Raw genomic sequence first — 25,788 nt, 5'->3', positions numbered from 1 at the left:
GGAGGCAGAGGATGGGATAAACACGTATTCCACCCCCTGCAGCCACTGGCCCATCCCCTCCTTCCTGGTGCCAGAGGCTGTAAGCCCCTTGTTTGGCTGGCCTGTTTGTGCCAGAGATGCTGTGGAGCTCTCAGGGACTTGGCTGTCACTTGTGATTTTGGAGGGAAGGAGCCCTGAGACTGTGGAGATGGGAAAGGCTAACCCCCTGAGAGCGAGCTGCTGCGTTTGAGAAGTTGGTAGAAAAAGGAGAGGGTTGGTCATCTGGTTCTACAGGGGAAAAGCAAGTCCTAGTCGGTGCTTATTATGTGCTCTGCTCCGTGCTCTTAGAGCTGCAAACAGAAAAAGGAGAGAAGGGGAAAAAAGGAGAAAGGCAGCCGAGGGGCGAGGCAGTTCGGACAGGAAAAATCACCAGGAAAGAAGCTGTAAAGAAGAATACCCGTTCAGCCAAGCTGCAAAACAAGCAGAGGCTTGCTCTGCCTCCTGGGATGGGGAGAGGTTTAGAAATGAGTGCTCTTTCTCCCTCGGGGCTTGTGGAAGCCATGTGTTTTCTAAGAGCTCAGGGGCTCGATGGGACTGGCCAGCGGTTTCCTCAGGCTGCTGTCTTTTGGGTCAAGTGCGTTTCTGGTCCTCACCGCCTGCCCACCTGACTTGGCCTTGATGTGCAGGTTTCTCTGCTTTTTTTTTCCATGCTGTGATCAGAAAAGAGCAGGTTTTGATGCAAGCTCTGGAAGAACAGCCTGTCCCTCCCCCACCCCCAGCAGGTTTTCTCCAGGCAGGCAGCAGAGCTTACAGTGGGCGGGATAGTCAATGAAAAGCAGTTGTGTGTGTTTGTTTTCTCCTCCTGACTGAGCCCTGCCCATGGCCCCCCAGCCCCTTGAAAAGGTGAAAAGGAGGAGTGTGTGTGGTGCTGGTTTTGTTTCTTTTGTCTTTCATTCTCTTCCTGGCAGCATCCTGGGGCCAAACCCTCCCCCTGCAGCCTGGGGGCTCTGGGGCACTTCTGGGGGGGAGGAGAGGGACAGGTCTCTCTTCTCTTGCCCCAGCACTGCCCACTTGTCTGCCCCCTGCTGCTCATGCATGCCAGAGGAGGATGTATGACTGCTCTAAGTAGCCCACCTTGTAACCCATGTGGGCTGAGGTGGAGAGGGGTGCCTGCCTGTGGTAGTTGCAGGGGGTGGAGCAGAGGGCAGAGGAGGTCAAAGCAGAGTTATATGGGTGGGAGTACAGGGGGTGGGGTGCAGTGAAAGCCTCAAGGGCCCTCGAGGCCTAGTGCATGGAGGGGGGCAGTGCAAGCCCCAAGGTGTTAGGGCGCTATTGCGTGGAGGGTGGGCAGTGCAAGCCTCAAGGGGTACCTCTCCATGCTTCCTCTATGTGGGAAAAAAATGTTGAATTGTGAAATCTTCTATGGCTCACTGAATGGGGGTGGGGAAAGGGGGAATCCCTACTAGGGAGGGGTTTCACTGTGTACCCACCCTGCACATAGGTGAGAGGTAAATACGTAAAATAGCCAAAGCATCATTCAGTCCATTTATTCATGTTGGTAACTCAGGACTTTCCTGTATGGCAGGTTAGCCTCATTTTTAGAGATGATGAAGTGGACAGCACAGAGAATGCAGAAGTAGCCATAGAGAGAAGGTGTCCTGATGCTTGGATTTGCTTGTGCACTGCAAAACCATCTGTCCCTTCTTTCTTCGAGATATTTTGGCTTTTCTGATTTGGGGTTTCTCTCCGATCGTCTTTTTATCATCAGTGTTTTCTGTCTCTTTCCTCACTGCTAGGTGTGTCTTTCCTCAAATTATATGAATATTAATAAAATTATAGAACAAAATTCATATCTAGTATTAAATTCTCAATCAAAATTATTGTATTATATTCAAACAAGACCTAAAATTGTTATAAAATATGCCTAAAACATAATCTATAATAATAAATAATTCTGACTTTCCAATAGAATTACATTTTCTTTGGTGGCTCTGAATACTATCAGTTTTTTGTTTGTGCGCCACTTAGTAGGCTGTGATTTTGACATGCCTGCTTTTCTGAGTATCTGTTGAACTGAAATGTGCATTTTAAGAGGGTTTTTTTTTCTTATTCACATGCCCTTACAAAAAGTACATTTCAGTCATCTAACTCAGTGTTTCCCAATTTTATTTGGCCACGGAACCCTTTTAAACTCAGAAGAATTTTGTGGAAACCCATTCCCATGCTCCACTGCCCTCAGCCCCCAAATCTGCCCCCTTATCCCAAGTTTAACCCACTATCCTGCAAATCCACACCCCTATCCTCAGGCTTAACTCCTCTCAGCCCCAGACCTGTCCCCCATCCACAGAATTAACCTTCATCAGCCCCAAACTGGCCCCGGGACTAACCCATCTGTAGCGCTCGCTGGGGAGCCTACACCAGGCACCCACATGTGCCCAACAGAAGGAAGAGTGGTGTGAGGGTGTTCTGCTGGCAGAGGTGTGGCTGCTGAGGTAGTGGAGCAAGTGTGTGGCTTTCTGCAGCTCCCTGCTCTGCTGCTGCTAAAATAATCAGACTAAATTCAGTTGGTTTCATGCCTGGATCCCTCCCGTCACTCTGTTAGCCGTTAAACCAATTAAATTTAATTCTACTGTTTCTGCACTGGCAGGGGAGGAAGCTTCAGAGGAGTCAGGTGTTGCAGGGGTGAGCAAACCTTTTGCAATGGGCCCCACTTTTTGTCCCTGCAGGGGCACCCCAACTGATCTGGAAGCTAGTGGTGGTCCCCAGGTGGTGATGCACAGCACTTCCTTGGTGGCAGCCAAGGCTATGTGGTGGAGGCAGAAGAGGTGGGGGAGGCAGCATAAGTAATGTGCACCTTTGCTTTATGGCGCCATGGGACTCCTCACTGTTTTTGCAGATACCCCTCTGAGACTAGTAAAATGATTTTTTTTTAATTGCTGCCTTCCAAGCTTTTAGCATGCACTCAGTTCACATTTTCAGGGTTTTTCCTCTGTAACTGTGAATTCTAGAAACGTACTTGAAAGAAAAAAAGTTGAAATCTCCTGACTTCAGGAACTGGGCCTTTAAGAAAAACACCAAATAACACAAGACGTGCAATAAAATCAGGAGAACTAGCAATACCAGCCTAGAGTTAATGCATTCTAGTCAAAGCCCTAACTTTGTATATTCCCCTTTGTAATTAATCTGTGTTGGTGCAGCACTTTGGACAAATTGAAGTTCTAGGTTTTGATCACTATTGGACATACAGCCTTTTGCTTGTGGACAGTTGGCTCAGAGCCAGGTTAAAGAAGTAAAAACGCAGGAGTGGTTATAGGTGCTGGACCTAGGTGTGCCAGGGTTTCCAGTTTGGTTCAAAAGCTCTGAGCACCCCCACTATAAAAATTGCTTCAGTCTCCCTGGGAGACTGCTCTGAGCACCCCCACTATAAAAATTGTTTCAGTCTCTCCAATGAAGTTATATAACATTCAGAGGTACCCATCTCATAGAGCTGGAAAGGACCTTGGGAGGTCAGCAAGTGCAGTCACCTGCTGTCTTGGCAGGACCAAGCACCATCCCTGACAGATTCTTCCCCTTTTTTAAATATCTGTTTGCCTTCAGACCACTAAATGGGCCTCCTCAAGGACTGAGCTCACACCTCTGGGTTTAGCAGGCCCATGCTCAAACCACTGAGCTAAGCAGACCTGGTTCCTAGATGTGCCACTTGCAGTGTCTCATTTCAGACTTGAGAATATTGCAGGAGAGTGGGTCCTGCTGTTTGCAAGGCTCAGAATCAGCTCCTGCTTTGCAAAAACAAATGGAGTTGGAGAGAGTCAAAAAAACCCTAATGATAAAAGAAAAGGAAGCTATTCCACATGCCTGCAGAAAGGGAACATGGCTGTGCTGGGAAGGCATGTGAATGGATCCAGACACTTGCTACTTTGCAGTACAGTAATCTCTCAATGTAACAGACTAATAGGGTGGAAGGGGTGTCCGTTAATGTGGAAAGTCTGTTAAATCCAAATCTGCAATATGTCAGTGCATGCCATCTGCCTGCACACACGACCCACTCCTAGTGGGATGAGCATGTTGTGGCTGCAGCAGTGGCAGCTCCAGCAGCTTTGGTAAGTCACTGGCATTTAATGCGAGGGGGGAGGGGTGCTGGCAGATAGTGTCATTTTCTAAGTACATTAAATTGGGGTCAGTTAAATCGAGGGTTTACTGTACAGTTTCTGGCTTCTGACCTTGCAAGAAGCCAGTTTCTTTGGTGCAAGCCAGGCTGCTGGGAAGTTTTGAGGATCTGGCTGCTCCCTCATTTTCTTCCCCAACTCCAATTGCAGGAGAGGAGTAGGCAGCCTGCGTGAGCAACTTGCTCCTTTGCAAAGGATTGAGAAAAGGGAGTAGCAGCCTCACAGATGAGAGGTGTCCAGAGAAAACAACCCCCGGGTTTGGCTTTGTGTTGGAGAGGGAGAGAAACAGAGCAGCACACCCCTCCTCCATCCCTTGACCCAGGAGATACTTGGTTTATTTTTCTCTCCCTCCTTGCTTCTTTCTTTCCCAAACTCCCCCCGCTTTCCCCACTTCTTATTTAACAGATGAGAGGAAGGAGGAAGATACCTGATTTTAGGGGCAGATGGCTGGCTTTGAATGCAGCTAGGCTTTGGGAAGTGACGCAGCTGTTTGGGGAAGGACAATCATGCTGCGCCTACTGCTTTTGAACCTTTTCACCCCCTGAGGGGGGTGTGCGCCCCACTTTGTGCACCCTGAGCTATGGCAATGGAATTTTCTCACTGAACTGTTCTTTTTACTTTGCGGAACCTCGGGGTTCCATGGAAAACCATTTGGGAAACACTGGTTTAACTAATGGGACCATTAAAATTGTTAAGTTAAGATGTCTGCTGTTACGGAAAAACCCACAAACAAACCTTTTTTTAAAAAAAAGTAATATCGATATTTATGCAAATGGATAAATTAAACTAATAATATTGAATTAACAAAACAATCATCTGTTCCTCTTCCTTCCCCCAAACAAATAAGCACTGTCATGCTCTTTAGTCTATATTTGTATTCTACATCTGCATTAATGTGACTCCACTACAAAAATTGGTCTCATGTGATCATTTTTTACCATTTTTGCAGTAAGAGAACCTACTGCATTGTTTTATTTGATTATTTATTTTTTGTAATATTTTAGTACGTAGATGTCCAAAGTGAGAGCAGGTTTTTACTGTGCTTGGTGCTGTACAAACACATTTTAAAAGATGATCTCTCATCCTTTGTCTTGTTTGTTTCAAAAGAAAATACTGCTTTCCTGCCATTACAAAGATTAGAAGTGAAGAAAGAAATGTTAAGGGTACATCTGTACTGCACACTCCTGAGAGCAGTGTGCAGCATATATATGCCACATGTCCTAGAATGGTTGTAAACAGCAATGTAGACAGTGAGTTAGTGCTTATGTTAGTTAACACACACCAGAACCCTTAGAGTATGTACCCTGTGTGACTCTCTACATTCTCAAGTAGCGTGTCTCCTATGTGTGCTACTGTTTTTAGCAATGCAGTATTCTTCCACAGTATGAGAGTGTTTCCCCATTGCCTTTCCCTTTATCAGGGAGCTGCGGAACTCATCCCCTGCTACTTTTCCATGGCCAGAGACCGTCACTAACTTGTGTAACTATAAGCCACTCTGTGGGTGTAGCTTGGTTTTCATTCTGGCAGGTACCTACAAATACTCGGGTACCTGGAACCCAGGGTGTGCAGTGCAGGTATAGCCTCAGTGAGAAACCCAAACTCTCGCAGAGAATCTGAGCTCTGGAACTGAATCCAGACTATGAAAATCTGAGAACAACATCTTAACAATATGATTATCCTCCTTTTCCACATCTCCTTTTTAAAGTATACATTCTGACTGCGAGACTGAATATGTCTGCTTCATTATTTTTACAATACAAGTCAGCTATGATACTCAGTCTATGACTGACTGAGAAACGCTCTTCATGTTCATTTTTATGCAGTTCTTTAAGTAGATATATTCTGTCAATGTCTTTGATCTTAGCAGCTGATTTATGTACTTTCTCTTGCAATACAGCAGTTTATGCCGCAGGCTAGTAGGAGAAAGTGGTGGCTCATTTACTAGTGCTGGATTACTGGAAGAAGCATATTTGGTTCAAAAGCAGAAGCCAAAAATATGAGCTGCTGACTGTGGTTAAAGACCGGTAAACAAGGCAGTGTCTGCAACAGCGGTTGTTAGTGTACTCGCAGTTGCTATCATGGCTGCCCTGGACCTAGTCCCTGACCTTTTTCGTTGTGGTTCTTGCTATTGTCACAGTTACATTAACATTTGGCCTTCCTTTTGACTTGTCCTACTTCGATTAGTGTCCTAAATTTGTAGGAGTCACTGGACTCGGTCTCCAAACACCTTCCCAAGTCCCCTTGAACTGTTCCTCGGGTAAGCGTGTGGGATGGAGGAGGTCACTAATTTTTATGTTTACAGAACACATCAACAGTGAGTGTGGTGGGTGGAAAAAGAAACAGCATTACATTAATATTATTCATTTTGTTACTTAAACTCAGATTTTTCTTTAAAGTGTTTTTTTAATTCCTCCAAAATCTTCAAATATTGTTTGCTTGAATTCTTCCTCATGAGAGTCAAGGCTGAAATTGCATGTGTAAATGTCAGGTTGCAAAACAATATTACAGGATTTGAATTTATTCTTTAAGCTGCAGCACCCATTACCTGTGATGCGTGAATTTCATGTTTGCTGTTGAAATCTGTTTTGTTTGCATATACAAGTTTTCAGAGAACAGGTATAATATTCCTTCATGGCACCTGTATACAGTACTAGCAAAAGCTGAATTTGCTGCTGTGCTGTATGTGCAATTTTTAACTCATAGCTTTGACTCTTATAATAGTGAGTGAATGGAGCAATTTAACTTTATAACTCAACTCAAAACCAGTAATTACCTGTACATCTTGGCTACGTTTACACTACAGAGATCTTTCAAAAGAAGCCCTTCTGGAAGATCTCTTCTGAAAACACTTCTTTCAGAAGAGTGTGTCCACACGCAAAAATGCAGCTCAAAAGAGTGATCTGCTCTTTCAAAACAGTGTCAACACAGTACCCACTCTTTCGAAGGAACAGGCCAGGGATAACAAAATCAGGCCCCGTGTGAGATTGGACTCCAGTGGAAATTGCAGGCCCTTGAACAAGTTTTCTTTTGGAAAAAAAGGCCCCCTGGAGCATCTGCACATATTCTTTTGAAAGAAGCTTTGAAAAGGAGGTGCTCTTCCTGAAATGGGAAAAGAAGAGTGATTTCGAAAGGAGCGCCACATTCTTTCAATTTACTTTCAAAAGAATGCTTTTTGTGTGTAGATGTTCTGCTGGATTTTTCGAAAGAGCCCCCTTCTTTCAAAAAATCTTTCGAAATAACTTGCTAGTGTAGGTGCAGCCTTTGATTCCCTCTGCCTTCCATTAAAAGTACAGCTATTTTGTGTTAATTATTCAACTCATTTTTGTATTTATAATCAAGTGGATGTTTTTCTCTATTTTTAACTGGTTCTGGCAGCTTTCCTCGTCCAGTGAAGAGTACTTGGTTAAACAGGAACACACCAGCACAAAATAGGGACACCGTGATTCCTACTCTTGAAAGTGTGGTCTTTGGCAATAACTACACGAAACAATTATCAGCAGATGTAAGAATATTGACCATTTTGTATACATTTTTTCTATTTTATTTGGTAATAATTCTGTTTGAATTAATGGCAGTGAAGGCACACTTCATTGAAGGGACATATCATGACATGAAGGGAAGAACTTTACCAAAAGGCTGTGATGTTTCATTTTTCCTTTTATGGAAAACTTAAAATATTTAGTGTGTTTATCTTTATTTGTGAGACTGCACTCCAGTGGAAATTGCAGGCCCATGAATGAGTTTATTTTAGATGAATTTGGGATGGAGGATGTTAAGTTATTCTGCTAGTTCAATGTTATTATATTTAATTAATGTATATGCAGTAAACTCTTTCATATCTGGCAGCTACGGAACTGGTAGGTTGCCAGATATTCAAGTATTCTGGATAACAGACAGATATACCTATCAATGCATCACACTAACAAAAATTAAGATGAGATATTAAGAAACAAACAAAAATATATACAGAGTATTTACCAACAACAGTAGTATTGCACATGGTAAACTTATACTGTATTTGTTTGTATTCACTCTACCTGTACTGTGCTTACGGAAAATGTAACTAACATTTATGTATGGTTGAAATGCCAGTTATTGGAGAGTTCTGGATAATAGAATGCCAAATATGAAAGAGTTTACTGTAGTAATCCTTTTTTAGGGTTGCAGTTTTGTGATTGCGGAACCCTTCCTGAATCATGCCTACAATCTCCACTACACACTTTGTGCTGCTTTGCTGCTTGCATTTAAAGGATTACACAGCTACTTCAGCATGGTAGCAAAGGAGCTCCCCTCCTCTCACCGAATAGAACTGGGTATGTTGAACATAAGAGAGTAAATCACTTTTATTTTCTATCGTAAAACTATTCTCTGTCTTCTTGCTATGCTCCTTAAAATGGCCTGTTTTCTCTCCCTTCTTCTAGATTGAAATATAATTAATCTTATACATTGTACGTGTTCTGCATCGACTATTTTACTATAGGAGTTGAAATGAGTCTTTTAGTCATGGTATAAAATAATGAAAAACATTGCCATCAAATTAATAAAATTAATATATTGGCTTTACATTATCTTAAATTAGTTTCTTGTGACTTTTTTAAAATCAATACATTACTGCGAAAAATGTTTAGAAACAAAAGCTCATCTCAGTCTAAATATTGTATTATACCTGTGTGCATGCTGTAAGGAAATGTGATTGGATATATAAATTAGTTTAAAGTTTGATTCTAAAACAACTCTAGAAATTTGGATTTGCCAACTCCATAATGGGGAATAATTGAAAATAAGAACTCAAGAAATGATCTCTTAAGTTAAGTTCTTGGCTGTTAAAGGCTTGATGCTTTTAAGGTCACATAATAAAATTAATAATCTGAAACTTTGACAAAACTGATTGCACTATTGATTAAATCTATGTACTGAACAGTCAATAAGATTAAGCTTAGTTTTGAGAGCAGACATTTTCTTATCATGTTTAAAGTTGTGTAGTTAGAGAACATATTTTTGTCATAAGAAAGAATGCAAGGGGACTTCATAAATTTTGACTTTGAAGAGACTGACTAAAGTTTGAATCAGCCACTTTCAGCAAATGGAACTATGCAAATATTGCTTAAAAAGGAAGTGCTAATGGTAGGCCATCTACAAGACCTTCTTCAATAAAGAGTTTACTATAGCATTGTCCCTGGGGGTTATGAAAAATCCATATTCTGGAGAGACTTAGCAATACTAACCTTAGCCCCAGAGTAGACAGAGCTCGGTCCCTCTTGGGGAGAGAGATTACCTATGCAGATGGGTGATCCCCTCCTATCAGTGTAGGAAATGTCTGTGCTGTAGCATTTTAAATATAGACATACTCTAACATGCAAGATTAGTACTAAGCTAATGTATATTTTGAGTTGTGGAAGCAAAGAGATGACATGTGCAGAGGGATAATGGTATTCTCAAGGGCCACCAGAATCTACCTCCAACATGTTTGTGTGGAACATTAAATTTTGGGGGCTTTAAAAATAAAGTGGGGGGGACAGGAATTTTGCAGTGGTGCTGACAGTCACTGCAGGTTCTGAGGCAAGGTGGAGGGGGAAGTGGTAGCTCTGTGATCCCTGTAAAGGGAAGGGCCAGAGCAGATAGCCCTCTGTGCTGCCCTGACTGTGGGACTGCTTCCACCCCGCAGCACCCAGAGCCTCATGGAGCACCCAGTGCGGCAATCCAGCAGCAATTCAAAGGGAGCTATGGCTCTGGCTACCGCTGCTGTCTCAGTAGCCATGGTGGTGGCTGGGAGCCCCGGGCCTCTCAATTAGGCTTTGTCTACACTATGACATAAATTTGAATTTAAGGCAGCTAGCTCAATATTTCCACATGACTTTCTGCACTGTAAATACCATTAGCTCGATTTTGGGAGCACTAATATCAAGATTACAATATTGTTGTTACATGACAGGTATAGCATCAAGCTCTAATTCAGAAGTTCAATTGAAGGCCAGTGTGGAAGTGCCACGTCTTAAAATCAAATTTATTAGCTGCGACAAGTGTCCCCTATGTATCCCACAAAGCTGTGTGTGCTGCACCTGGCTCCCAGATGCTAGTGGGAGCTGGGAAACTGACCAGGGCTGCTGCACTCCTGTGGCATGGGGCCAGGCACTCTGTGGCTGTGTGGTTCGAGCCACACAACCTTGGCCACCTGCGACCAGCAGTCCTCAGCCAACGGGCTCCAGCAGCTCTTCCACTGGAGCCAGTGAGTGGCAGAGGGTGTTTTTTTGTTTGTTTGTTTTTTGGAGAGATTTTTTTTTTTGGTGGGGAGTGTTTTGGCCTTTTGGGGGGGAGTTGTTTGGAGTGGTTGTTTTTTGGGGCAAAGTTAGGGTGAGTCTCAGCCAGGGGAACCTGTGGGGAGTGGGGGGAAGAACAGGCAGCCCTTCCTCCCATGAGTCCATTAAATGGAGGGTTTGCTGTATTAGTGAGAGGTGGGAAACTGACCAGGGCTGCTGCACCTGTCTCCTGGCTCAGAATGCAGGGCTGAGGGAACTGTGGGACAGGTTCCCACAATACACTGCTGCAACACTTGATGTTTGGTGATTTCAGTGTAGAAGCAATATGTCGAATTTTTTGGGAGCCTGTAGGAAGTGAGGACGCTCAAAATTGAATTTTAAAAAATGTCATTATAAAATTGATTCTCATAAATTTGAATTTATCTCATAGTGTAGACATAGCCTTAGACTCACCAGGCAATGGGGCAATTGCCTCTGTCACACTCCTCCCTTTTGACAGACCTGGAATTGTGGTATCCATGAGAGTGTTATTGGATAGGGTTCACCATTTCTATTTCTGCTAATTAGTTTTGTCTTTTTACATTATAATAATCAGTAGGAATTTACCATGCAAGATGTTGAGACATGAAAACTGTTGGCAAAAAATGAAAGAAAACAATTTATTAATGTGAGGAATATCCCATAAATACAAGAGGACCTTACAGTTTTGAGCACCAGCGTTAACTACACAACTCATTTGGAAGTGGAAATACACAATCAGGGAGGGGGGAAGCATTTTTCTTCTGTATAGTAAACTTTCAAAGCTTAATGAAGTCAATGTTCAGTTATAAACTTAAATTTGTTGGAAGATGAAAGAGTTCCAGGTTAGAGAGGCTCAATCTGTGAAACCTAGAATTAAAAACACCTGGAAAATCGATTCATTTCAGAATTACAAACAGCCTCAATTTTCCAGGTGTTCATAACTCCGGGTTCTACAGGTTGAACTTCGCTAATCTGGAACTCTTTAATCCGGCAATATCTGTAATCTGGCATGATTTTAGTTATCTGGCCGACCACTTATAAGGGGTGTAGCTAAGTTTCCCGTAGTCCCATAAAGTTTGCTTACAACCACCAGTCCTGGCTTTCAGAGTTTTGTGCTGTTACGAAAGAACCCAGCAAACAGTGGAAGGGTTGGTATTGCCCTAGACAATACTGACCTCATGTGGTCCAGCAAATTCTCTTTTTCGGCATGGGTCAGTTCCTGAGAGTGCTGGACGAGAGAGGTTCAACCTGTACTGTATTTGAGAGTATCCATTTTTCCTAATAAACTTATGCACGTTAAAGTACCATTTACATTATAAAGTAGGCTTTCAATTAATCAAGGACTGGAGCAGTGCTGAGTGTAATGTGTGCCAATTACTTGAATCCTCCTGTGGCAGAGAACACCCTTTTTATGTGAATGACTCACCTTTTGGCAAGGAAATGCCTTATGTGCCAGATGATATCTATTGGATTTACTCTTACTGTAAAGAAATACTTAGAACTCTAAAGTTACTTAATTGAACGCTCTAGATTGAATTTCTGAATTAATCACTTCTTTTTCCTTCAATTCCCTTACTACATTTTATAAAATAAATATATATATATTAATAATAAAATAGAAACCAGCATCTGAATAATACAGCTTTAGACTAAAGCCCATTGAAGTCAGACCATTAAAGTTTTAAGTGAATTGGGCTTATACCTGCTTTCAGAATCTTAATTTGCCTTGAGATACGCCAAGTCTGAATATAAATAATCAAAAATAATATATTTAGTACTTTGAAAATTAAGACTCATATATATAATATACATTTATTAATGTCATTTCTATCATTTAAATTTTTTTCAATCTTTAAAGTTTAGTATGCTAATACCCTTTTTTTCCTTATCTGTGATTTCTTTTATTTCTCTTATATTGCATATACATTGATCTGGACTGTTTATATGACTAAAATGACTGAAGATGTTTGTACAGATACTAATATTGCTAACATTACTCACTTTTTGATCTTGAAAATAACCAATACTGATAGTTAAGAACAAGACAATTTTACTTCTGTAAATATAAAAACAAAATCAAACCCTGTACATTAGATTTTCACATTCTGTAATACATGTTTTATTTTTCTTATTTGTTATTACTCTTTATCTTGATTTTTTTATGTGGTGAAGTATATATTTATACATGAGATTCAAATTGGCTTTGGGGGGGGGAAGTCCCAAATCCTTTTTAAATCTCATAATAAGTATTGTTATCCTTTATTTTAAATAAAATGTGTTTATCTTGCTTTAATTTTGATTCTTTTATTCACTTAATTCCATGATGTACATTTTATTCATTTAAAATATTTATCTCTATTTTTAAATGTAAATTGACTTTGCAACAGCATGCACAAAATAATGTTGGATTTTATAAATAATTTGTGAACATTTGATCAGTATTTGTTTTTGAAAAACAAAAAACGTCATTGGAAAATTTCAAAAATAGCCTTGATGTACATCATGAGTAACACCTAATCTAGAAACCATACTAAAATGAGATGCTTTAATGCTCTGATCTAATTGCACTAATTGCTAGGCTAGCAATAAACATTCTTACTAACTTTAAGGCAAATAAGCACAGATTGAAAAAAGGAGTGTAGTAACTAGTCATATGTGTGCAATCCTTATAACTAGCCAAGGCCAGCATGCAGGTCCTTTATGAACGCCTTCTCAGAAGAAAATATCTACGAACCCAGAGAGACGCCTATCTAGGTATGTTTTTAAAGCAGGTGGTATAATCCCTTAGATTTTTATTATTAGTGCAGAGCATTTTTGTTTCAGATTTAAGCAGAAACCAGAAGAAACACACAAACAAAAACAAAAAAACAAGGACCTTGTATCAGGGTTGAATACATGGCACTCCAGTGAAAACTAGCTCTGTATCAGTGGACTGAGTTACCAGTATAGGTCTGCAGTTTGATTTCTTTCTGTTTAATAAAACATACATAACTGCATAGTTAAATGGCTTCACCTGATTTGAAACCAGACAACTGAAGAAACCATGAATTCTGGTTAGCTTCATTAATTGGTACAACTTTCTAAATGGTAAAGATTAATGTATTTTCTTCTTGAGGACTCTGATGTTTCTGCTGAAGTCCTCAGACTTGGTTTCTCTGTTTCTAAACCAACCAGTTCACGAGGCTGAAATTGCAACTGTCCCTTCCCATTCTAGGACAGTTCTGTCTTTTGAGATTGTCAGCATTGTTCAGTAATTGACCTGGGGAGTACAATATTATATTGCATTCCAGCTCAGAGATATAGGGGGGTGGAGAGGGGCTGGTCCATCAGTCAGTTACGAGTCTCTTGCATGGCATTGCAGAGACTTTTAGTAGGCCTAGTGCAGACCCAGGTGTAACTGTATTTTGTCTGGAATTTTTTACTAATCCAGCAAAATCATATAAAAACATTGCTGGATGAACATTACTGATACAGAATATGTTACTTTTTAAAAGTTAGTTCTGGTCAGTTAATTATAGTGGCAAAATTGCAGTTTCATCTTTCATCTTGTTCCTCAAAGTTTTATAACTAAGATGAAAAATCGATTTTGAGTTATAGCTGCCATGCATGATAAACCTTTAGGCTGTTACTGCACAGGCCACTTTCTTCGAAAGTAGCATGGTAATACAAGGCCCAAAATATGCTAATGAGGCGAAGATGCAAATTCCCCACGCCCCATTAGCATACGGTCACGTGATTTGGAGTCCAGAAGACCCTTCTTCTGGACTCCAAAATGCCGTATAGAAGCGCGGCCCTGGGGGAGCTTCTGGAAGGAAGTCCTTCTGGACACCCCTTCTTTCTGAAAATGTTTGGGAAGTAGGGGCCTCCAGAAGAAGGACTTCCTTCCGAAAGAACCCCGGGGGCTGTGCTTCTAAACGGCGTTTTGGAGTCTGGAAGAACGGTCATCTGGACTCCAAATCAGGTGACTGTATGCTAATGAGGTGTGGGGAATTTGCATCCGCACCTCATTAGCATATTTCAGGCTGTGTATTACCATGCCACTTTCAAAGAAAGTGGCCTGTGTAGAAACGGCCTTAGTGTCATGGTGGTTGAATAAGCCGTATATATTTTTTTTATCAAGTAACTGAATTTGCATGATCCCATAAACTAAAAATGTATCTCAGATAACAATTTTTTATGTAAGTTGTGGGAGGGATAATTATCTTTATCAGCTATGTAGATTATAGGAGTATGTAATTGTTAATTGCTGTTTTTAACTAGTTTCTGACAACTTGCATTACTACAGATTGAAAGTTTGTTTTTTCAAAATATAAAATAGGCTTTTGGTTACGTATTAGCTCATTAGATGTTACTTTCAAGCTTTTTTTTTTTTTTAAAAACAAGTATGATTGTTAAAAAAATATATTTTAACCCTAACATTGTAAGAAATCCATTAATATTAAAGTAAATGCTGGCATCATTCTGTAAATATGTAAATATTAACTATAATCATATATTTTTATAACAGGAAGTTTTGCAATGATTCATTTTTGTGATATTGCAATTTTTAAAAAATTGAATTAACCATACAAAACACCAAAAAAAAAATCCAGGGGTATGTTTTTATATCCTTATTTATGCAGGTTGGCATAAATGTTCCCTAAATGGCAGAATGTTCCCTACATTCGTGTTTTGTATACAGATTTGTCTGGAAGAGTTATCTGGTATTTCATTTTTTTAAATACTTATGATATCAAGGACAGTTAAGGAAATATTTATGTCCTGTTAATAGAAATCATTGAGACTATTGAGTGTTCATGATGTGATGCTCATACATAAATCACTGTAAGATCGAAGCCTTATTCTGCAAACAGTCCTGTTAATTTCCACTCTAAATTCATTATTACCAAATATTTTGATCTAATCTCAAGCTGTCATCATATGTAATTTCATAATATTGACAACTGGAGATGATAAAGAGTAATTATTTTTGGGCAAATGTATATTCCCTGAATAATTTGAATTAAGATTAAAAGAGTGGTAACTTTCAATGCCTAGTCAATTTATTTGACAAGATACGTCATCTGAGAGAATTCTTCTTTTACAAGTGGGTTATTTTTGTGTAGGTGAGAGAGATGTACTCATTTTGTAAATGTTCTTGGCATTCAGTTGCCACCCCTTCTTTCAACGTAAGTTCGTCGTGCCCCAGTTTCAGTCCTGTGCATGATCAGATTGCACTAAACTTTTTCAAAAGAAAAATACTGCCATTCCAAATGTATAGAGGAAATACTTCTGATTGATACGTATTTGGTTTGTCAGGTATTTAAAAGAATAGTTTTAAAGAATAAAAATTGTAAATGCTTGTGAGCCCCTTTCCTAGTTAGACTTAGTCATATGTCACTTAAATGTTTAGAAAATTTTATGCAAAATATTTATTTTTACTCTATCAAGTATATAAATATGTATGCAAAATATATGCATATTAGATCTACTGCAAAATATAAGCACCTATATACATGCAAAAGAGTCTATAGTGACTTCTTAAAAGAATTTTGATGTTTTTATTATTCCGAAATTCTCTATTGATATTAAAACATTTTTCTTCAAAAGTTGCCTTTGCTTGAGAAAAATGAACTGCTTATAAAGTCCTAAAAATGACTGTTGATAACTGTAGGACAGTTACAGAAAACACTTACACGTGTTTATTGTGCATGTGATGAGCAATCCTGCTCACTTCAGTGGGACTTTAAGGCTGTGTCTACACTAGCCAAAAACTTCTAAATGGCCAGGCAAATGGCCATTTCGAAGTTTACTAATGAAACGCTGAAATACATATTCAGCACCTCACTGGCATGCAGGCAGCCGCAGCACTTCGAAATTGACGCGACTCATAGGAATAGGGGGACTTCGAAGTTGCCGGGTTCCTTTCGAAAAGGAGCCCCATCTGGACGAGCCGTGTGGCAGTGAGCCGCGTCAATTTTGAAGTGCCGTGGCTGCCCGCATGCTAATGAGGTGCTGAATATGTATTTCAGCTCTTCATTAGTAAACTTCAAAATGGCCATTTGAATGGCCATTTCGAAGTTTTTGGCTAGTGTAGACGTAGCCTGTATGGCATAATGTTTTCTTTGAGTATTTTTTTGTTAAATGGTTTTCTGAGGGAAGTTGATTTGGTTTACAAGTTAAAAAATATGGATCTGAATTTGGCAAAATATAATTTTATGTACCCTAATCTTTTCAGAGAACACAGATGTGGAAGCACGTCTTACAGAACTGTGTGAAGAAGTAAAGGTACTTTTTATCTTTTATTCATAATAATTATAAAATAAACTAATAACAAAGTCTTTTCTATTTGAAATTTGTAGATTAGTACAGAGAACATTACTGGTTTTGATAACTATTTTCTGGATTGTTTGTTGCTCAGTTCAAGAGATGCTGTATCCCACTTTTGGACTATGACAGGTTACTAAGGATGTTTGGATACAAAAGATTATTGAGTCAATCCTAATTAATACTATTTCTCCTCCAGATGGACTCTTCACTACCAACCCCTATCAGCTTCATTATGTTCTACTCTCTTCTAAAATGCCCTTTTTCTAATCCTTCTCTGCCTATAATCTGAGAAAATAAAAAAGATTTGCTTTCAACACATTTTTCTTCTAAGTGTACCTCCTCCCCAGGTTCTGATGTCTTCTGTCTGTTACCCCACAACCTATTATTTTTACTCCAGCCTCCCAGCCTAAAGCCACAGTACTGCAGAATATCAACTCACTCAGAGTCGATATTCCATGGGTTTGTTTTGCGCATGCGCAAAACAGTGTTTTCCAGGGTCAGAATCGACCCTGACACTCCTCACGAGCGGTGAGGATTAAGGAAGGTCAATGGGAGAAATGGTCCCCTCAACCTTCTGTGTAGACAGCCATTGTCATCAACTGCTGATAAATCAATTTTAGCTACTTCTTTCAGGTCCACTCAGGTCGTCATTTTACTAAGGCCAGGTCTATGCTAGGGGGCAATAATGAACTAAAATATGTAAATCCAGCTATGTGAACAGCGTAACTGGAGTCGTTGTGCCTTGGATCCAGTTATTTCAGCCTCTCTACTGTGGGGAGAGTTGGGGGAAGAGGCGTCAATGGGAGCAATTCTCCCGTCGACTTCCCCTACCTTTCTCATGTCAGTGGAATACCGGAGTCAATGAGAGCATGATCTGTGGTCCTTACTAGCCATGCTAAACCAATGCCTGGGGGTTTGATCCCTGCAGTGCCAATCTTCTGGTAAGTGTACACAAGGCCTAGTACATGGCACAATTTTTAATGAGCACCATTAGAATGGAAGCATGTCCCTTGGAATGGTTGCCAAAGCGTGAAGGGAACATACAAATGTTTAGTGTATCTAGCACATAAGCAACTTGCCATGTCAGCTACAAAAATCCCATGTAAATGCCTGTTCTCACTTTCTGATGACATTGTAAATAAGAAGTATACTGCATTATCTCCAATAAATGTAAATAAACTTGTTTATCTTAAATAGTAACAGAGAGATAGCCATGCTAGTCTATATACTATGAAAACAAAAAGCAATCCAGTACCACTTTAAAGACTAACAAAATAACTTATTAGGTGATGAGCTTTCGAGGGACAGACTGACTTCTTCATATCATAGCCATACCAGAACAGACTCTATGTTTAAGGCACAGAGAACCAAAAATAATAATCAAGGTTGACAAATCAGAAAAATATTATCAAGGTGAGCAAATCAGAGAGCAGAGGGGCAGAAGGTGGGGAGGAGTCAAGAATTAGATTAAGCCAAGGATGCATAAGAGCCCCTATAATGACCTAGAAAATTCCAATCCCTGTTCAAACCACGTGTTAATGTGTCGAATTTGAATATAAAAGAGAGTTCGACAGCCTCTCTTTCCAAACTCTTGTGAAAATTCGTCTTGAATAAAACACAAACTTTCAGGTCATTAACAGAATGGCCCACTCCGTTAAAGTGCTGCCTGTCAGGTTTGTGAATCAGCGGTGTTTTATGTCTGTTTATGCCCATTAATTCTTTGTCTAAGAGAGTTTGAAGTCTGTCCAATATACAAAGCATCTGAGCATTGTTGGCACATGATGGTATATATGAGATTAGTTGAGGAACATGAGAATGTGCACATGATTCTGTGAATAACCTGGTTAGGTCAACTGATGGTATCTCTGACGAATACTCAGAGACCAGCTGCTCCAAGATAGGCCCAAAAAAGCCAGTAACAGAACACCACTAGTCATTACCTACAGCCCCCAAATCAAACCACAGCAATGCATTATTAAAGATCTACAACCTATCCTTAATCAGGATGCCACACTCCAGAAGGCCCTAGGTGACAGGTCTGTTCTGTCCTACAGACAACCTCCCAAACTTACGAGGATTCTCACGAACAACCACAGTCTATACCACAGGAACACCAGTCCTGGAACTTTTCCTTGCAACAAGGCCCATTACCAACTTTGTCCACATATCTATTCTGGAGATAACATCACTGGACCTAACCAGGTTATTCACAGAATCACAGGCACATTCTGTTAATGACCTGAAAGTTTGCATTTTACTGAAGAGTAATTTTCACAAGAGTTTGGAAAGAGAGACTGCTGAACTCTCTTATATTCAAATTTGATATATTAACACGTGGTTTGAACTGGGATGGGAATATTCTAGGTCATTATAGCAGCTCTTATGCATACTTGGCTTTATCTAATTCTTGACTCCCCCCACCTTCTGCCCCTCTGCTCTCTGATTTGCTCACCTTGATAATATTTTTCTGATTTGTCAACCTTGATTACTATTTTTGGTTCTCTGTGCCTTAAATATTGAGTCTGTTCTGGTATGGCTATGATCTGGAGAAGTGGGTCTGTCCCACAAAAGCTCATCACCTAATAAATTATTTTGTTAGTCTTTGAAGTGCTACTGGACTGCTTTTTTGTTTATCTTAATGATTGGCTGAACAAAACATGGTAGTGAGTTGACTTGAAGTCTCTAAAGTTTTGCACTGTTTTGTTTTTGAAAGCACTTATGTAACAGCCCTCCCCCTGACCATTTATAAGTGTTACTTTCCAGGTAGATTGTACTACAGTACTTGAATGAGGTGAATTCAAAAATATTATTTTCTGTTTATTATTTTTACAGTGTAAATATTTGTATTAAAAATAATATGAAGTGAGCAGAATACACTCTGTATTCTGTTGAACTGAAATCAGTCTATTTGAAAGTGTAGAAAAATCATCCAAAATAGCTTGTTGTTTAACCATGTAAATAAAATGCCTATCACAATTTATTTTAATTGCAATTTTTGAGTTAATGTCATGAATTAAATGATTAATTGATATCCCTAATTTAATGGATGGTGGTGTATTTTTGAGGTCAGTTTAGAATAGTGTTAAAATGTATATAATAATTGACTATTAAGATCAAAATTACAGTTGACATGAGTCAAATTCTTACTGTAATTTAAGATGATGTGGCCTAATTCTAAAAGGACAATATCCAGGATCACACAAAAAGTGTTCTGTTAGTGTTATAACTTTAAATGAAATCATTTTTTTATGCTTGGACAAAAATGCTTTAGTTTAAGACTCCTTTCTCATAATATTGTTGTAAGGGTAAATATTTTACCACATGAAACTGAGTTTATTTCAGTAATTTTATGTATGTGGTCAGGTATCATCTATACACAAGCATTTATAGATTTAGTAAGAATGTTTTTCCTGAATTCAGAAAATGGAAAACCCTGATGAACTGGCAGAACTTATCAATATGAATCTTGCACAGCTTTGCTCTCTTCTCATGGCTCTGTGGGGACAATTTCTAGAGATCATTACTTTGCAGGAGGAAGTCACAGCATTACTCGCACAAGAACATCACACACTGAGGGTAAGTGTTGGACTTCACATTTGAGCATTACATAGAACAAATTCATATCTTTTTAAGTTTTATTGATGACCTTTTCATCTGTAAACTGGTAAGCCTTCTATGAAAGTACAAATTCTACTTTTTCTTGCTATATTTCTTAAAATCAGAAGATTAGAACGTTGTGCTGCACTTATTGTGAGTTAGATCCGTTATTGTTACTAATGGATGAAATGCGATTTTAAAACTAATTAAAAGACAGGTTTATTGAAAAGAAGCGATCAGTTGCTTTTCTGAGCAACAAACATAGCTTAGAAAATATGCTTCAGGCTCCAGAGATGTAGCATTTGTTCAGAATAATATATTTTTCTTTAGGAGTCTGACCTATCTGGTCTACTTATTGTACTATGCTGTTACGTGTAAGAATTCCTTGCCAGCCATAAATTGACACATGCAACTCAGGGAACGATAACATTTATAACTCCTTGAAGATAAAAGATTGTTACCGGGAATCTTTGGAGAAAAGAGACAATTCAGGAACAACCCATGGGATGAGTGAAAAAGCATCTGCATTGGACTTATTTTAGGCAAAACAGAGATGGTGCTGATTGAGAGTAAAATACATTCAAGAGTAAGTAAAACTATGATCAGAATCTCTGATAAAGATATTTTCTCCTTTCTCTCTTCAATTTTCAAGGTTATAAACAAAGTTGTAGTGTAGAATCCCAGATAGCAGAAGTAGGTAGGAACCTTTTCTGCTTATTACTATTCAGTAAACAATATCCATCCGTATTCATGACAAAATATTTGAGGTGACTATTTGTTTCTGTAGTATAAGATATATTGTTTTTAAACACACTCAGATTTTAAAGTTTTTGATCTTTCTAGCTCTTTGAAAATGAAATACTGATGCATTTATGTTATATAGTTTCAGTCAACTTCATCAGTGTATGCTAAAAATCCTGTTAACTGGCTACATTATACACATGAACAAAAACATTTTTCCCCCTATCCCCTTGCCAACTTCCACTCCACTGTAATGTCCCGCAGAGTTTCTGTAGAGGTTCCCTCCATATTTGTGATGGCACTGTATGGTTTTACAGTAGCTTTTTCATCTTTATATTTATTTTGTATCTGTTTTGTATATTATGTGTTTAAAGGAAACTTATATTGTATATTAATAAAGTCATTTGTTATTACATGGGCCTGGTTTGGTTTCTCTGTCTTGAATTTCAGGAATGGCTGCTTTCAAGCTACTTTTGATCTTGGTATCACTTTTGAGAGTAAGCATTGCTCAAAGTTACTTTTGGGGCAGAAAATCAAACTTCAAATGTAGCTACAGGAATATACTTCCCAGAGGTGAAAACCCAGATGCACAGCCTCAAGTTAGGATGGTGTAGCCAGACATGAATCCCCCACTTGGCCTTTTCTTCCTCTCCCCCTCACTGGGAGAGACAGAGAGAAATAAGCAGGGGAGACAGGTAGCCTTTGATATCCTGGGAACCCAGGTGTGCTGTCTCGCCCAGCCTCTCTACTATACACAAAAACCAGACAGTGAATGGGCTAGCTAATGGCCACCCTTCTGGCTGATCTCGGTAATTGACACGCCTTGATCACTTCCCCAGGAAGGACAGGGAACCCCGCCCATCACCTCCAAAGGTGCCCAATTGTCCACAATTCACAGGTGCAAATTGAGCCTTGCACCTTCCCTGGGAAACCTGGGGTCCAAAACATATTCCTTCCCATTGGCCGCTTGAGACCAGGAAGAAGCGTACTTGACAAAAGGCGTATAAAGGGGCTTGGCAGACCACCCCCCCTTTAAGTTTCAATCACCTACACCTGCTGGCCAGGTCTGGAATTAACTCCCGAGACTGGGGACGCCTGGTTCGTATCTACTTCTTCCCGAGGGACTGAAAGAAAGATTCTGGGTCACACTGGATCTAGGAGGCAGGGGTAAGAATTACACCTGTATTACACTTCTTTCCTATAGGAATTGAGGGAAAGACTCTGGTTCCACCAGGTCTAAGAGGCATGGGTGAAAATCGCACCTGCAACTTGCCTTTCTTATGTACACGTTACTTGTGTTAGTTTAAGCTAGCTAGTTTGTCTAAACCTTTTCTTAAGTTAAATTGTGTTGTTTCCCCTTTAAAAACTGCGAGTACTAACTTTTACTTTAATAATTTGTCTTAGTTAAATTGTTTCTATCTTTGTATAAATAAAAAGTAACTGTTAAAGCCTCTCTAAGTGTAATTTTCCTCTTGCTGCTGTACCCGAACTAAACACAAACCAAAGAACCCAGCCTGCCCTGGCTGCTTAGCGTAGCTGCTGGTGTGTCATCACCTCCTTTGCCCCACCGGACCTTTAGCTGGCACCTGGGCATCGGCTCACAGAATTGGCGCAGCGAGCAGGGTTTGTGCTCTCAGTTCCAATACAGCAGCATGAAGCCAGTCACTGATTTCAGCAAGGTAGAAAAGAGCTTTGCCCAAGAAGGTTGGGCTGACCCAAAATGGGATAAAAAAATGTTAGAAAGGGAATGGGAAAATCCTGAGGAACTTTGGTCACAGTTCTGTAGTTGGAGAACTGCTTGTAGAATAAAGCAGAAAAAGGGAAAAGGAGCTTGCATCTGGCTATTTAAAAGTGCCCTATAAGCAGCATGTAACAGCCATGCTAATCTGAAAGCAGAATTAGGGAGAGTAAAAACGGAAAGAGATGAGTTAGAGCAGCGCTGCCAGAACCTAGACACCCGACAGCGCCTGCTAAGTAATAATTTGCACCAATTAGAACAGCGCCTCACTCCGTTAATAAAGAAGGAAGGAGTGGAGCGGAGGGCAAAATTAGAGAGCAAGCCCAGAACAATTAATCAAGCTAAAGTAGAGGCTGCTCTCTGGCTAGATCCAGAGGATTGGGATGGGGACATCTGGGATTCATCTGATGATGAGGTATATTCCACCTATTCCTCCCCTGAGTTAGGAAAACCCCCCATACACATGAGACCCACCATCACCTACCAAAAAGATCTCACTGAGCAGGGAGAGGATGAGTCTAGCAAAAAGGCAGAGCCACGACCCACCCAAATCACTACCTGCAGCTATGAGCCTGCAGAATCGAGAAAGATCCAAGATGAGTTTGCCAAAAAGCCTGGGGAAGGAGTGATAGAATGGCTAGGCAGAATATGGGATACAGGAGCAGGCCATACACAGCTGTCCTCCCGGGAATGTGGGCGGGTAAATCTGGGTGGAGGAGTATTCCTTACCCCCAGGAGTCAGGAGGGTCCGAAGTCTATTTGGACCTTTGCCTGTAGATGGGCTAGGGGAATCCACCGCACTGATCGAGGTGAACCCACTGTCACCCCGTGGACAAATGGGGATGAACTTAAAGGAGACCTGCAGACTGTGTCCATAACAGCTCTGCTCAGCCGAGTTAGTCCAGAGAATGGGGATGAGGAGGAGAGCCCATGGGAACAAAGGGTAAAAACTGAGGATTTAAGACCAGTGCTTAAAGGGGCTCCTGGACCTCATAGGGCAATAATGTTAGCCACCAGAAATCATGCTCAGGAGCATAACTATTCCTATCAGGAGCTATTTGAATTTCTGCTAAGAGACCTCCGAGAGTTTGGGGAAACTGAGGCACCACAGGCCAAAGTTAAGATAAGAAATTTAAAGGGAAATGATAGAAGACAGCAAAAAGGCTTTAAGCCTAGGCATGAGATAACCCCAGAGGAAAAGGAATTAAGAACTAAACTGTGGAAACAGTGTTTAGATCTAGGATACCTCTGAGATTTGCTGCACGGAATGCCTACCGGGAAGCTAAAGCTCCTGGCTGCCTTAAAAGCGGCTAAGCAAGGGAGGGAGGCGATTACTCCTAGTGCACCCCCCAGCTCCGATACCCCTTACTCGCAGCTTCTGCAGCAATTACAAGAGCTGCAGCCGCTAGTTGAAATTAACCAGGAAAGTTAACTAGCAGGGGAACAAATCTCTCTCTCTACAAATGAGCTCAGACTGGCAGGGAGAGAGAATCAAAGCAATGACCCCCGGATCCTAGTAACAGTAAATGATAAGACTACTGTCTCTTTCCTGGCAGACCCCTACAGGTAGCCCAATTAGCAAGGGATTCTTCCCTACAAGAAAAGCCTCTCTGACTCCAGCAGCACCACTAGCAAGCTCCAAATATGCCCCTGGGGATACTGTGGTAGTTAAGCACCCCAGCCTGGGTACACACACTTGTGTACTCCAGTCTTACAAAGGAAAGGGAGTTTGGATTATTGCAAACCCCCACAAGCTGCCACTAACCATTTCTGAGGCTTGGATTGTATCCAAGACCTGCTGACTTTGTGCTTTCTTTCAGGAAAGGAGTTAACAAGATAACAACCCACACAGGACTTGCAAATACACCTTAAGGGCTCTTCACTTATCCGCCTGAGCCGATCCCACGCACACAATGGCATGACACCCGAATTAGCTGCAATGTTCCTCCTGATCACCGTGATCTCAGCTGCACCTGAGCACCCACTCAAAAACGCCATCCAGACCATTGCCTCTGCTGCCGGTGCTACAAACTGCTGGATGTGCACCCTGCTAAATTCCTCCACAGGACTTGGAGTTGAATTTGTTCCTTTAAACTTAAATGACTGGTGGAACAAAAGCAACTTTTTCCAGTGGGGACCAGCCTGGTTTGATGACAGCAACCCCAGCGATCACAACCTTTTAAATGACTCTTGGAAGGGAACTTGGGGGTGGCATGGACAATGGAGACCTATACTGTGGGGTCAACCTTTGGAATATATAACAGGAACCTCCAGGGAAGTGTACCTCATCTGCTTTGAGAATAAAAATGGCACAGGACCCCACCTTGGGTGGTTAAGGGATCAGCAGTGCACCCACATCGTAAATTTTCATGAGAAATTAAAAATCTGGAATATCTATCCTAGTACAACCCCCCCAAAAACCCTTAAGGTGCTGGGGATATAACATCTCCCACGCTGGCACATTATTGCAGAGGGATGTCACTGTTATTCCCCTAAACTTCAGTCAATACCCTGAGGGAAAAGCCTAGTACAATCATTCCCTATTCATAATTCCCACCACTGGACAAATATACAACCCCACACTGGTAACCAGTAATACCCTACTCTCAAACCAGTGCGCCAGAGCAGACCTTTTTGCTGCAGACCAAGTCCTACAGGACCTGCTGTTTGCCTTGCATTGCACAACTGCTAATGACAGCCACTGTGCTACCCACCATATTCCAAAGAAAGGACCCGCTGGAACAGGCTGGTATAAGGGACCCTATTCCCCTATCCTAAAGAAAAAGCCAGGAATGTTTTTTCATCTGTGGGCAACAAGCCTACAAGTATCTGCCACTAAACTGGATAGGGCGCTGCTCACTAGGACACGCTGCCCCTGCGGGACTTACTGTACACCCCCACATTATGGCTCCAGGTGTCGCTAACCTTGGTAGTTTCTTGCACCGAATGCCAAGAAGATTTACTGCAAACCCCCTTATAG

General features: G+C 40.7%; 1 protein-coding gene across 6 annotated transcripts in view; it reads left to right on the top strand.

Moving 5' to 3' along the window:
* Positions 1–25,788, top strand: part of FAM135A (family with sequence similarity 135 member A) — a 171,100-nt gene that overhangs the window by 93,101 nt on the left and 52,211 nt on the right. For 4 of the 6 annotated variants that reach the window (XM_074991080.1, XM_074991078.1, XM_074991079.1 and 1 more), the window contains 5 exons: positions 7,521–7,647; positions 8,305–8,458; positions 13,100–13,177; positions 16,641–16,690; positions 20,153–20,308. In XM_074991080.1, coding sequence (XP_074847181.1) covers positions 7,521–7,647; positions 8,305–8,458; positions 13,100–13,177; positions 16,641–16,690; positions 20,153–20,308 — 565 coding nt within the window. Of the gene's footprint in view, positions 1–7,520; positions 7,648–8,304; positions 8,459–13,099; positions 13,178–16,640; positions 16,691–20,152; positions 20,309–20,659; positions 21,450–25,788 lie in introns of those variants that run through there. The other 2 variants (XM_074991083.1, XM_074991081.1) reach the window with 2 other exon arrangements.

The sequence above is a fragment of the Carettochelys insculpta genome, chromosome 3 (assembly GCF_033958435.1).
Source record: "Carettochelys insculpta isolate YL-2023 chromosome 3, ASM3395843v1, whole genome shotgun sequence".
NCBI classification, from domain to species: Eukaryota; Metazoa; Chordata; order Testudines; family Carettochelyidae; genus Carettochelys; species Carettochelys insculpta.
This window is presented reverse-complemented; position numbering and strand designations above follow the sequence as displayed.